The 14,456-nt window shown below is 47.1% G+C and overlaps 1 protein-coding gene across 1 annotated transcript in view; it reads right to left on the reverse strand.

Annotated features, from left to right (window-relative positions):
• Ctdp1 (CTD phosphatase subunit 1) overlaps nt 1-14,456 on the reverse strand; it is a 59,563-nt gene that overhangs the window by 10,477 nt on the left and 34,630 nt on the right. The window contains exons 11-12 of the mRNA XM_051163736.1: nt 13,044-13,206; nt 1,267-1,454 (exon numbers count right to left, since the gene is read on the reverse strand). Coding sequence (XP_051019693.1) covers nt 1,267-1,454; nt 13,044-13,206 — 351 coding nt within the window. The remainder of the gene's footprint in view (nt 1-1,266; nt 1,455-13,043; nt 13,207-14,456) is intronic.

Raw genomic sequence — 14,456 nt, forward strand, 5'->3', positions numbered from 1 at the left:
GCAGATCAACTCACTGAGGATATAATGCCTTACCCATTGCTTAATAACAGCACACAGGGATCACCAGAGCGAAACAGAGGGCCCATGATATATCCAGAAATTAACTTCAAACTAGCAAAGAATGTTATTTAATAAATTGTGACAGAACTATTAGTAGGTTCCTTATTTAACTAAATAGGTGAAATCTTTACTAACATACATGTTAGAAAGTTAAGACCTATCTGCTGGCCGAGCTACTGACGATCCTGACACTGTATAACTACGCACAGAGCTGTTTAGCAACTGTGTGATGGAATATCGATAAAAACAGATGATAGGCTAAAGAAAACAGTAGAGATAACCTTGTCAATGGAAAAAGCGCCAACCAGTCACTAAGGAGGGTGAAAGGCATACATAGCTCTCAAACACTTGAAAAAGCACCACATGCCATCCTGATAGCAGCAACGGAGCTGTGGGAGTCTTGCTCCACCATTTGACGGCCCACTACGGACAAGACACCCCTGGCCGAGCTGGGAACTCACCGTGCATGACACTGAGGAAGAGCCATCATGGCAGCAGCACCACAGTGCATGACACTGAGGAAGAGCCATCATGGCAGCAGCACCACAGTGCATGACACTGAGGAAGAGCCATCATGGCAGCAGCACCACAGTGCATGACATTGAGAAAGAGCCATCATGGCGGCAGCACCACAGTGCATGACACTGAGGAAGAGCCATCATGGCGGCAGCACCACAGTGCATGACACTGAGGAAGAGCCATCATGGCGGCAGCACCTCTTACTTACACTTGTTCACAGAAGGTAGAGCAAGGCACTCTTCCTGGGATGGGGCCTCCATCAGAGCCAACTGCATGCCCACTGGCAAAGGCAGATGCACAGGCTAAAAGTAGGCCTCTGGAGCCCAAGGACCATGCTCCTACAAGCCAGGCCAAGGGTGCACCTCAGGACAGGTGCTGCTCTTTACTATCGCATAGGATGACCTGAGCTGGGGCAGTCAGTGTAGAACTGAGAACATATCGTCAGAACCCAGTTCCCATGAATGGTCTGACAATGTGACAGTGCCCCGAGGACACCAAAATAGGCCAGGTAGGTTTCTTTTTTCCCTTCTCACTGTTATGAAAATGACATCAACATGACACCCAAAACAAAATACACACCTAATTGGCTGACTTACACGATGTCTGGCATTCCAAGTCAGTGTGCAGGCCTGGGGCTGCCTGCTGTCTGCCTTCCTCTGGCCTCCCCTCTCCCCTGCCCATGCTCACCTGGGCCCACGCGAGCCAGCGGTGCTCCTCTCGGCAGATGAGGACAAGCCTACAGGCTGCTCTCTTCGGATCTCTGGCGCCCTGGGCTTCCTGGGCTTCGCAGCTCTCTCCGGTTCATTGTCTTGGTCTTCTGGCTTCTTCTTCTCACTGTCGCTGTCGTCGCTGCCTTCTCCAAGGATGTCATCAACCTGACAGAAGGTGGAGAGTCAGTGATCCTGCCAGTGAGCCTTCTGTAGGAGTCACGTGACCCACACCCACCAGGAAGGACTGCAACAGATTCACCTCATCCTCACATAAGGGCGTTCTCAGCACCACTCTGCATGGTGGCTTCTGCTCACAGGGGAAGTTCTCACACACTGTACTGACACATTGTCTGTGAGTCGTTGGACATTTACTTAACAATATCTAGATCACTGAGACCCATGGCCTGGGTGTGTACTTCCCAGGAGGAAGTGGTTCCCAGATACTGGACTCTGGAGTGAACTTGTGTGGCAAAGCAGCTGTTTAGCTGGTTTTTCTCTTTCCCATCCACCTCAACCTGCGGACATGCTATGAGGGTGAAGCTAGAACAATGCCACGAGGAAGAGGAACAGGCCTGCCTGCCTGGGATTCTTGCAGAGGGAAATGAGGGGGCAGGAGCACAGAACCTGGGGGAAGGGCACAGCAAATAGAAGACAGGTGACAAGCTGGCACTTGGGAAGGCTCACTTGGGCCTAACACCACAGTGCCAGAGAGAAGAGGCTGGTGCTCCTGTGTTGTGCACGTGGGAGCTAACGCCCTGAGGAGAAGGCAAAGGCAGAGCTGCCCGGCTTTGGCATTCTGACCCAGAACTCAAGCTCTTCCTTCTTCTTCTGTACAAGGGAGATGGGCGAAAGGAAAACGCAGGGCAGAGTGAGCCGTGCTCAGATGCTCACAGGTGAAGTGCTTGCCTGAGTTCAGCAGTGAGAATGTGGTAGGATCCTGACCACTGATCCTGATGGGCAGTGCCCTTGGGGGCTTCCACTCACAGCACAGGGGTAACCTGGGTGAGATACATGGCCTCCAGGGTCTGTGTGACTAGCTGCGTCTATATCCCAATCTCAAAGCCGTTACAAACATTTGTGGCAGCATTCCTGTGTGGCCTGCAGCTGACCTGAGCATGCATTAGCTCTGCTGGCCAAAGACCTGGAGAAAGATCTTAAAAGCAAAACCACAACTGCAGCCACACACCAAGTCTGGCCTCCTTTCCATCAAGCTTCTGTTTGAGAATGACATGAATTCCCCAAAGGCTTTCATTTACAAATGTGTCAATTGCCTTTTGAAAACTATCTCTAACGAACAATTTAAAACATGCAACAGGAGACAGATGGTGGTGGCGCACACCTTTAATCCCAGCACTCAGGAGGCAGAGGCAGAGGCAGGCGGAGCTCTGTGAGTTCGAGGCCAGCCTGGTCTACAGAGTGAGTTCCAGGACAGCTAGGGCTACACAGAGAAATCCTGTCTCAAAAAGTGAAAAATCGTGTGTGAGTATAAAACAGGAAAGTTGTTTTAAATGCGAAGGAAAAACTTAAAAGCAAGTATATGTGATGTGGAAAAAGAAATCAACATACACTGAATTAAGTTCTCAAATCTTAAATAAAAAGGGCAACGAAGCATTTCAAATGCTACTGTGTCTGTCAATACACAGGATACACGTGGGTCCACTAGACAATTTCAGAAAACGAGCTATCAGAGAATCTGTTTTATCACAACTTTAGAGCCAGTAAGTGTGGTGGGAGGTTGAGAGTATAAAGGTAGACAGTGACACTGGAACACAAGGGACAGAATACAGTAGCCAGCCCGGGAACCCACAGTCCTACGTGGCTCTTCTTCCTCCTGTTATAGAAGTGCCATGCAAAAGACTGACAGACAGCTCTCCTAGCCTGGTACAGAAACCAGAGGGTGACTGTGTAGAACCTACCAGGGAATGGCTCCATACAGCTTCAGCTAACAGGGCAGGACCACCTTAAATGTGCCACCATTCACAGGACTGGCCAGAGAACATGAGCTCCAACAAGCCAGTTTCTATTACCCTTAAGCTTTCATCAGCAGATTTATTTTCTTATCCCAGAGAACCAACATTCTAGTAGCAGAACTTTTCAACAGAAATGCTAAATGTATGCATCAAGTTACTCTTTTCTGAAGTTTCCTGATGACGTTACAAAGAACAGGGAACTCTACACACAATCTCAGGCCTGCCTCCAGCTCGTATCTTAAAGCATGACACTGCTGACTTCACAATCTGGGTCACCCTGTTGCTCCCTCAGACTGTTCTGGTTCCCTCCTTCCATGAACATTAATGTCCACCAGTCCCATGTCCTGACATATGCCATGAACCACAACTCAACATTACTAACAGCAGCCACCTCACAGTATTCTCAAGACCCAATAACTGTCATTCTTCCTTGTGCAGGCTTGGTTGGTTCTGCTGTTGGACAGGCCTTGTGTTGTACACACAAAACGGTGCTGGAATGGCTTCCATGGTGGGCATCTGAATGTCAGCAGGGAGCCAATGAGACAGAAGGGCTCTGCAACTCCCTCCAAAGGAGGAGCTTGCCATTCCTGTCATGGAGTCTCACACACAGCTGGTTTGGCCATCTACAAGAGACACTCCTACTGGGTCCAGGGGTCTAGTGGTCATGGTAAGAAAAGAGTGGCAGCTCAGGACCTCATTCTTACAACAGCGCAAAATCAACCTCACTAACCAGAAGTTGGGAGGACAATGAACTTGCTGGCTGACAGGAACACTCTAAGGCTCAACAGGGAACCGCCCTCCTGACTCTCAGGACTCAACAGAGGAAAGATGGAGGTTTCTTTAAGCTTCTGCATCTTCAGTACTTGTTATGCAGCACAGAAAACTAATACCGTGGAGGAAAGTATTTTAAGGGGAATGATGTCAACTCAGAAGCTATTTTTTTTTACAAACAGAAACAACTTTGAAGGTCAAAGGCAAACTTCAATGACATGCAAAAAACCCCAAACATGGGAAACAAACTTGAGGTGTTCTGAAACTACTCAAGAAGATTTAAAACTGTTACACAGATGCTGGCTGTAGGCAGCACATATGCTCTGAAAGCGACTTATGCAAATTATACTCGAAAACCCCAGAAAGCTCTTTATAGCAGGGAGATGAAAACAAACTATAACCTCAGTAGTCTCCTTCTCACACACAGATTTCCACGCCATGAACTGCATTGCACTATAAGAGGGCAAAGACAAGGCCATCCTTCCAAACGTTGGCCAGCTTAAGAAGAAAACCAAAACCAAGCACAAACACCTCATAAGGAACTTTTAAATCAGCGTCAAAGAATATTCTGTATAGGATACTGTTACTACGTAGCTCACTGATGTCTGCTGACTAAAAAGCTTACAAAAAGAATGTGCTCTTATGGATGTGGTTAACTAGGACAGTGGCCTAAGACCCAGCTACGAGTTGACACGAGGTAGAGAAGACTGTTCAGCATCAGAGTGTGCCCAACACTCCATGTCCGCTGTGTGTTGAGACTGTGACCATCAGATGCTAAGCAGGGCACTGCCAGGGTGGAGGCTCGCTCCAGTGTCCCGGACAGACCCTAACTCAGTGTGAGTTAGCTCTGAAGGGTAATTGATTACACCTAAGCCACATGTAAGCAGTTAGATGAGTTAGTGTTATAAAACAAATGGGAGCAAAGGGATGTATCAGCACTTAGTAGACAGCTGCTGAACTCAGAACAGTAAGCCCGCTCTGACAATGGCAGTGCTCAGGTTGTGGTCAAACAGGGTCATCAGGAAGCAGCCCATGCTTGTCGGCTCTCACTCATCGAATGTACTTAGGCTCCTTATAAAGGAGGAGCAAGTCTCCAGTCGGGGAGAGGAGAAGGTGGCCACTTAGCAAGGAGAACCACACCCAAGTTGCCTCAGCTCCTCCCCTGGCCACACAGGCACCTGCCCTGCTTCTTTTGCTGACTGGCCTCCCTCAACAACATAGATTTCCACGACTCAATCTAGAAGCAGGCAAGCAAGAAAATATGATAGTGTGTCTGTCTCTGCTTCATCATCGCAATTTCAGGTATTATCATCCTTGACTTTAAAAAAAAAGTAATTATTCATTAATAACCCAAGGATAAAGAGATAGTCCACAGCAGTAAAGGTAACTTGCTTCCTGCAACCACTTACAAAACTGGTTCTTTGGTGTAGTTCCTTTTTCTTCAATAACCTCAGGATGGTTCCCCTTTCATGGCTGTATGAGGCTGCACTCAAGTTTCTGTTGTCTTTTCACTGTACATCACTAACTGTGCAGATGAAATCTGCGCTGCCGTCTATGAACAAAGCTCCAAACAAAGTGCATGCTAGAGGTCCTGTCTCAAGCCCTGGTGGGCTTAGATGACCACACCTGCCCTGGATCCGTTCTAATGGCCACTGGTGCCTGTGTGTTTTCAGGTGATCCTGTGACTAATATGGGCTCATAACCTGGACAGGAGGCGATTCTTTCCCCAGGTCCCTCTCAGAGACTTATCCTTGACTCCAGGTATACGATGGGTGGTACTAAGTAGTTTTTTGGGGACTAGAACTGGCCTTAACAAAGTGGCAAGAGTTTTGGGTAATGGTGTACTCCATTTCCACCCCACCAAACTACCATCTTGGGCTGTGGTGGCTCAGTAGCAGAGCATATGCTGAGCATAGGTAAGGTCTAGCTTGGTCCCCAGCACTCTAACAAGGAAATCACTTTTTCTTACTTTGACACAAGATACTATACAATGAATGGGTGGGCCTAAGAGTGCAGCTCTATGTGAACAAAGCTGTAACTCCTGGCTCTGCAGCATCTATCGGTATTAATGCCTAACTGCACCAATGCTCACTCACAACCCACCTGCACGGCGCTCACCTCCCACCCAACTGCATCTGTATCCAAATGCACTAGTGTCTGCCTTCCATTTGCAGGCGTTTATGTTTAGTGTACATAGGACAAAAGCAGACACACACAGTCCTCACTAGATCTGCTTACACTTTAATTCTCTGAGCAAAGAAAGAGTTGAAAAGATTTTTATAGCACTGCTGACCCTGTGGAAGGCACTGGAGTATTCATGTGCTGTTCACATGGCACAGTGGCAGTCAGGCCACAAAGGATCAAGCCAGATGGGCTTCTGAGCCATGCAAGCAGTGATTCCTCTGAAGCACTGAAAGGGGCAGTGTGGCCATGTGAGCATGTTGATGAGATCACCTTGAAGACCACCATTCACAGCCTACCTGCAGAATTTCTTCTGTGGGGCCACAGCACACACAGGTGACTGACTATACCAAGTATTCCAGGACCCCAGGTCCTAGACCCTGGAAGGCATAGAGGTGAAGGAATAGCAAGAGTGATGTCAGCAGTGCAGACGTACAGATCTCTAGAGACCTTTCCCTCCACGACACAGCGTCTCTCTGTGTAGCCTTGGCCCTCCTGGACTCACTTCATAGACCAGGCTGGCCTCAAACTCACAGATAACTGCCTGTCTCTGCCTCTAGAGTGCTAGGATTAAAGACGTGCGCCACCAAACCCAGCTGTTGTTAAGCACTCTTAACCATATTTAAAGTAGACATTTCTGGCAAAAATTCATGAAGAACTTTTTTTTGGGGGGGGGGGACTATCAGTTAATGGAAAGAAAACCTGCTGATAAATCAAGACAGAATACACATTCTGGCTTCATAAGCAGGGCAGCACAGAGCCATGTCACCAGCAGAGGAAGAAGGCAAATGATTCTCATCTTTGTTAGGGATGACAGCTGTTGCAACTTGGCGCGGACTCCGGTCTTCCCACACACCCAGGAAAGACTGGGCGTTGTGCTGTACTAAGCAGCTTCCATAGTTAAAAGGACAGGGGAGGGGGCTCACCAGCACCAAGAGGTGTATTCAGACAGCGCAGGCTATGGAGGTGCCCCTCATCTCGAGGGTGCCTGCTGACCTGCTTGCTCTAAGCTTGACTCTATGCCTGCATGCTGTGACCAGGGACTGCACATCTCAATGCTTTAAAGGATACATAGGCATCTTTCATGTGGAACCATTGCTTTTAAAAAATTCCAGTGTCTGTGAAGAATGGAGGAACTATGTCCTCCAACCCAAGAGACTACAATGGGCCTTCATGCGAAACTTGACATAACTTAGTGAGATGCTTGCTGCACGTGCTATGGGATCTAGATGAGAAAAGCCAGCTTGTGCTGAGGCAATGTGTCCTCCCTCTGCCTGCCTGTGAGGGAGCTACTGAGGGCACAGGCCTCAATTGTTAGCCATGGCCGAGGGTTGTCAGGGTTGTAGCATGTTAATAGCTATGTCATTAGAGTGGGAACTGTAGCACCCATTCCCAAGGGTGGGGATCTTGCCCGCCAGGTCAGCTAGAATGGCCATGGCTGGGTTTTCTGCTCAAATGAGGAATGTGATTTGTTTCACTGATGTGTCTCTTCTCTTCAGCATGGGATCAGGGCACGGAGGCCATAGTTGTGCCTAGACTGTTCTCTTTTCTCCTGGCTGGCAAACTTAGGGCCAGAGTATAAGTCCTGACCTTGGGCTGGACAGATGGAGGTTGTGTGCCTACAAGAGGTCTGCCAGACTAGCAGGATGCACAAAACGCGGGGCCCTGATAATCACTTCAGCTGTCAGGTTCATGCTCCTCTAAGAGAACTGAGACGTTCCTTTGCCATAACTGTCTTGGAGTAATGTAATCGACAGTAGACTGGTAAGCAAGCATGTGCTACTTAAGGTCACCGAGAAGCTGGCTCACACCCAAGCATATTTGCTCCAAAGTGCCCTTCAAGATTTCCTATCTAAGGGTGAGTGAACCCACCTCAACTCTGTGACAGGGAGGTAAGGGAACAAACAGCTCACGAGTTAAAACACCACATCCCTGAGAATGGCTAGAAGGTGACCATTTCTAACAGTGGGTGACGTTATTTATCCTAAGGTGTAAAAGTGCCCACAGTGGGAATGGGCAGCTGGAAGGTCAGCTGCAGAAACAACAACTACTCTAGCCGACTGCTTCAACCTGCCTGGTCATTGCTGCTGGGTGACTGATTCTAGGTGCCTGCTATGATGATTCTAGATGCCCGTCTGCTGTGTGCTATACGTTCTTTCCCTTGGAAGCCTTATCCAAAGGGACCCTCTACTCCACCTGATTCTGGATCAGGACCTCGCCTGGCCGCCTCATGGGGTTTCCCCAGTTGATTTCTGCAGCATGTTTGTACGCTCCTGAGCTGGTGACGTTAGCTTTTGTTTGCTACTTCAGTCATCTGGGCCACCTGTTTTCAGTACCTGATTTGATGGTTATTTGTTGCCGCTCTCTATCTCTTATACAATATTTAGTTTCCTACTTCTGTGTGCTTAAATTCACCCATTCAAAACCAGAATTATGGCTATCGTAAGCCATTCTCTGGACTGAACAGAACAACTACTAGAGCAGTTTATTAGTGGTAATGCCTGGGCAGTCTAGTTAATTTAGTTAACTACCCAGTGATACCAGTGATGAAGCACCCACATCTTCCAGCCCCACTTGTTCCGACAGAGAAAACCAGCCTGCAGGGAACCCCGATCCCTCCCCAGGCTGGTATTTTTGCCTTGGGGAGTCCACTGGATTGTCAAGAATCTTTGGCTTCTATGTGTTTCTAGAGATATCTACAGGATTACAAAGCAGCCAAGAGGTTTTTTTATTAACTTTGCACACTTCTGGTATACTTTTCTTGGCCCACCTTATTTCTATTTTGCTTTCTAGGCACAGACTGTCACCCTCAGCACTGTGCTTAGAAAAGCACTGACTTCCCTTGTTCATAGAGGTGGCACCGTAGCTTCCATTAGGTCTTTGGACTTGGAGCAGTATGGCATCAAAATCTCTGTGACTCAAGCCAGGAATAAGAGGATGACAAGGATGGGATCTTGGCCACTGGGCCAGAGAGAGAACAGACAGAGTAGGGAGGAAGGGAAAGTAGTGTCCATTTCTGAGTCTCCTTTATCCCTAAGCAGGACCTGTCTACACTGCTGTGACCCTGCCACACTGTTCTAAGCTTTAGCCACTTGCTACGGCTCCCTCAATCTTGCATCTTTTATGCTTCCAAACCAGTGCCACGTGGACAATGCTCATCCACTGCCAAGGTGTGCAGGAAGCTCAGCACGGAGCCTGGCCCCCTGGGCAGTGTCTGTGTGCTGACCCCGAGGAAGCATGTTCCTATTGTTCAAGTGAAGCATGCAAAGTTCCACCTTGGTGGTGCTGAGCTCTTTGATAATCACAGCCATTTCTCTGGCCCCAGGAACACAGATTTTTAGCAAAATATAGCCACAAATAGCCCCAATCCAGTTAAGGACAAAAATTCTGCTTCTCTTCTGAAATATTTCTCCACCATCTGCATTATTGTTAGCAATCTTATCTTCCAAGCTCCTACCAGAAAGGCCCATAAGCTCTAAGCACTCCAGAGCTTTTCTGGACCCAAGTTCCCAAATCCTCACAATGCACCGACAATAGTCAAAGGCACAGAGTCAGGCTCATGGCAGCAGCAAACCCACTTCCTTAGTAACAACTTCTGTTGCTATGACAAGACACCTAACCAAAGCCAGCGTAAGGGAGAGAGAGAGCTTACTTGGCTTACGATTCTGGGTCAGTCCATTACTCAGGGGAAAGTCAAGGTGGCAGGACGTCCAATCACATCAGTGAGACAGAGACGAATGGGTGAGCCTGTGCTCCTGCCTTCTTGCCATTATGCTCAGCCGACATTCTTCATTCTTAAGACAATTTAGGTGCTAGACCACGAGATGGTGCTGCCCACCCTTCCAATGCCATGGTCAGGACGGACACGCCACAGGCCACCCCGCCCAAGGCAAGTCCTCACTATGATTCATTTTCTGGGTGATTCTGGGTTGTGCCAAGTTGACAGCTCAAACTAACTAGCAGAGTTATGAACATACAACATGTGCATTTCGTGCCCTGCCACCACACACACCACCCAGGGATGCTGCCCGAAGTTCCTTGGCTTACACTGCAGACTCTTGCATGTCATGAATTGTAGTGCTGTTGCTGTCCATACAAAATTCTCAGCTCCTATAAAAACATAACCACTTACAGAAAGCAAAGAATACTTTCCTATCACTAGGAAACATGTGAAATTAGTGTATCTTTCTATTATACTGTATTAGAATGTTTATTTTTAAACATGTTGTTTGAGTTGCTCACTTAAATTTCAAACACACACAAAATCGTCAAATGAACTTTGGCTTAGCATATAATTTCCCAACAAATTTTGAAATGGCTCTAAGAATATTACTACCGTATTATATGATTGCCATTCTTTGTAAATTGCTATTCTCAGAATTGACGATGTTCCATGTTCTGTAGTATCAAATATTCAATCAAGATTTAATTTTTTAGAAGAAAAAATAAATAGGGCTGGGGATATATATAGATCTGAATTAAGTCCCAGGCGCTTATACAAAAAGCCAGGTAGAGTGGTCACATTTATGATCTTAGCTCTGCAGGCAGGTGCTTTCTTGGGTGAGCTGGATCCACTGGGTTTGCTGGCCAGTCAGCCTAGCCTAGTTGGTGAGCTCTACGCTGGTGAGAGACCCTGTCTCAAAAACCAAGGTGGATAGTACCTTAGGAACAATGCAAGGTTATTCTCTGGCTTTCACATGCATGGCAACACATGTACTCATGAACACTCCTCAAATAAGCACATTTATCTTATTAGTACTCGACTTTGTGTTTACCTTTAATAAATGACAAGATTATATGTATACCAAATAATTTTTTTGGTTGTTTTTCAAGACAGGGTCTCTCTGTTAGCCTTGGCTGTCCTGGACTCACTTTGTAGACCAGGCTGGCCTCAAAGTCACAGAGATCCACCTGCCTCTGCTTCCCAAGTGCTAAGATTAAAGGTGTGCACCACCATGCCTGGCCCAAAGAATTTTTAAAACATGACTTTCTTCATGTTTGATTTGTATGCCTATTTTATAAACCAGGTTAAAATTTCTCAGAGAAAAAAACTCTGCTCCAGCTCACCCAAGAAAGTACCTGGGCAGCAACTGGGAGGGCTGTGATTGTGTGTTTCTGGCCAAAAAAGAGAGCTCCCCCCCCCCCACGCCGTTCCTGTGATGCCCTATCAGGCAGGTTGATTTTTGCCTCTTCCAAGCCCCTATCCATCCCTACCCCAACTTCCACCCCCGGGCAAGGCCTTTGTGTCTATGGTTTCACTGGAGGTAGGGTCTTTGTAGATGTGTTAGGTAAGAGAGGTCAGCTGGGTCAGGGCAGTCCTAGAGTAGTGACCAGTGTCTGCTGAGAAGGACAGACACTAGAAGATAGTTAAACCCAAGCACCTACGTGGCATATCAATACTTAGTGGATGTAGACATGCCAGGCAGATCCTCAGTCACCAGAGGCATGTGAGAACAGCCTAGAGCCCGTATCTGATGAGACTGCCTGCTCAGGTCCTTCCCCTGCAGACTGGGAAAGCAGTCCAAGGTGGTCTGGAACCCATGGAACTCAGAAAGCAAGAACATTTCCCTTGTGCCTAAGCATGGGGAAGCCACGCTGCCATCTTTACTGGACAGGGATGTTTTCTTTTATGGGCCCAGGACACAGGGATGAATAAAGCCTGTGCAGGTAGTGCTCAGGGATGTGAAGCCCCTCGTCTTCTTCCCCTCAACTTAGCAAGACCCCATGTGCAAGAAGCCACAGCTCCAGCCCTCCTCCTCAGGGGCACACTTCTGCAGAGCTGAAGCTAAGGGTTAAGGCTGGCTTTACTGCTGAAAGGACAAGATTCTAGAGTAAGTAAAGGTTGATGTTTTACAGCATAATTTGAGATCTTTTGACATAAAGTGAATACAAACCAACAGTGTGGCCAAGGGACTACAAGGGAGGTCCTTTGTGACAGACAAGGAGCCAGAGGGAAACAGCAACATGGATGGAGAGAGCAAAGTGTGCAGGGAGCGGGCACTGTTCCTAGATTTAAAAAGTCAGCTGGCCTTGAGGACAGAATAGTAGTGGCCAAGAAAATCCTTATCATAAAATGTAAACAGAGTTCAAAACCTCAGAAAAATGGTAAAGAGTTCAGAAATAAGCTATCATCTGAGAAAATCTGAGTTACTGATGAGATTTCATCCTGAAAATAAATGTTTGCATTTTCTTGCTTTTGCTAAAAATAAATGAAAACCATGCTTTCTTCCTTGAGTGCTCTCTGCTGCATGAGCCATGGAAACCGAACATTTCTATCCCCATAGCACCACAGTGCCAGGTGCCCCCTTCCCCCAATTCAGGCTGTAATTAAAACACATCTGTAGTCCTAGTAATCAATTCCCCAAACTGAGCATTTGAAAAAAACCAACTTCACATTATGTACCTAAAACTATTTAGTGGTGTAAAAATGACAGAAGGAACTGGTCTTAATTTGTCTGAATTCATGTGTTTAAAATCTGTGTTCAGCTGAATGCAAACCAATTAAGGATTTCTCATTCTGAATCGCATCAACTTTCTGTCTGGACTGTTCCCTTACCAGAGGATCCTGTAAGGCACTTGTGGCTCCTGGACCACAAACTGCCAGAAGCATGCTCTTGCTATGACAGTTTGGAACATCTACAGACCCTGTCACACAGTTCTGGGAGTGGGGGCTTCAGTGTTCTAGTTACCAAACACAGGGGTCCATGTTTCTTCTGGTTACAGCAGGTGCTGCCTCAGCACCTGTGCCTACACTTGAAGGCAGCTCAGGGGACTCTGTCGTGTGCTGGTGCACACCCAGCTCTGGGGACCAGGGCCTGCATCACAGTCTCACCTCTTTGTCCATACTCTCTAAGTCCTCCTTACAGAGAGTGTACAGCGGCATTGTCTCTGACATACTGGGCTGTCGCTTTCTTCTAGCAGGGCCAGGCTGCTCTCCATCTTGAGCTTCTGGCAGCTCTTCGCCAAACATTTGCTGCTGATGTGGCTGAACAGCTCTGAAAGGAATGTTATAGTCCCGCATGAGGAAAGCAGTTCCATAGCACCTTTCCAGCTCTGCAGCAGACACCTGACTCTTGGACGAGGTGATACGCACACAGACAACATTGTACGGAAGTCAAGATGCCCTGTTCACTCTCCCCATTTGCTGTCTCTGCTTGTTCAGCATACCCAGCATCTCCTCCGAGGCCACAGCTTTGTGAGCCTTGTGGAGGCTCACACCTCCTTTACAGAAAAGACGCCTTGTCTACAGGGTCTGACGACAGAACTTAAAGGGAGACAAATGGTTTGCTAGAAGTCATCAGGGAGTGTCATTTACCCTCAAGTAAAGCCAAGAATCAGAAGACACAAAAGAAAACAAAAGTGACATTTATATTGATTCAGAGCACAAACAGAACCCAAACAGGAATGGTGGATGGAGAGGTGCCCATCAATGGAGTAGAATTAATCTGCTTACAAAGGTCAGGAAAGAAACAGTAGGTTACTGCACACAACTTCATTAAGTAAAGTAGCAATCAGCTGCAAGGACCAAGCTCAAGCCTGAAAGACACTTCAGACCTGGGACCCACCCCCCAACACACTGACATTAAACTGGTATTTTTAGTAGCAAAAACTGCAGCTCTGTTGAAACAGCTTGTCTACAATGTGCATCTAGATGTGCCAAACCTCACTGAATGTGTTTTATGTATGGTTAAGGTTGTATCAAAATTCATGGCATGGTGGCTCACATGCAGTCTAGGACTTGGAAGGTGGAAGCAGGAAAACTGTTGTGAGTATGAGAACAGCCAGTGTTAGAGAGAGTAAGGGAGTTGTTTCTAGAACAGGTCCTTCCCAGGTAAAGACTGGCTATCATAGTCACTGTAGATAAGGGGACAAGATCTCATTATCATGAAGAAAAATGAGGGCCCGGCAAGATGACACAGCTGATAAAGCTACTTGCAGCCAAACCAGACCACTTGAATTGAATCCCCAGGACTCACAAGGTGGAAAGAGAGAACTGACACCCACCAAGTCTTCTGATCTCCACAAGGACGGTCACATATGTGCATTTGAGCACACATACATACATACACAAAAATTAAAATGTAGTAAAAAAGAATGGGGCATTAACTCAAAATCACAAAATTGAAAAGCAGCTGTACTATGCTAACCAAGTATTATCTAATGAGGGCAAAAGATTTTGTACCCACAAATCTAAAAAGTGTGATCTCTGCTTTTCCAAAATTAACACTCCACGCGCCTCTCCTTG

Source organism: Acomys russatus, chromosome 20 (genome assembly GCF_903995435.1).
Source record: "Acomys russatus chromosome 20, mAcoRus1.1, whole genome shotgun sequence".
Lineage (NCBI taxonomy): Eukaryota > Metazoa > Chordata > Mammalia > Rodentia > Muridae > Acomys > Acomys russatus.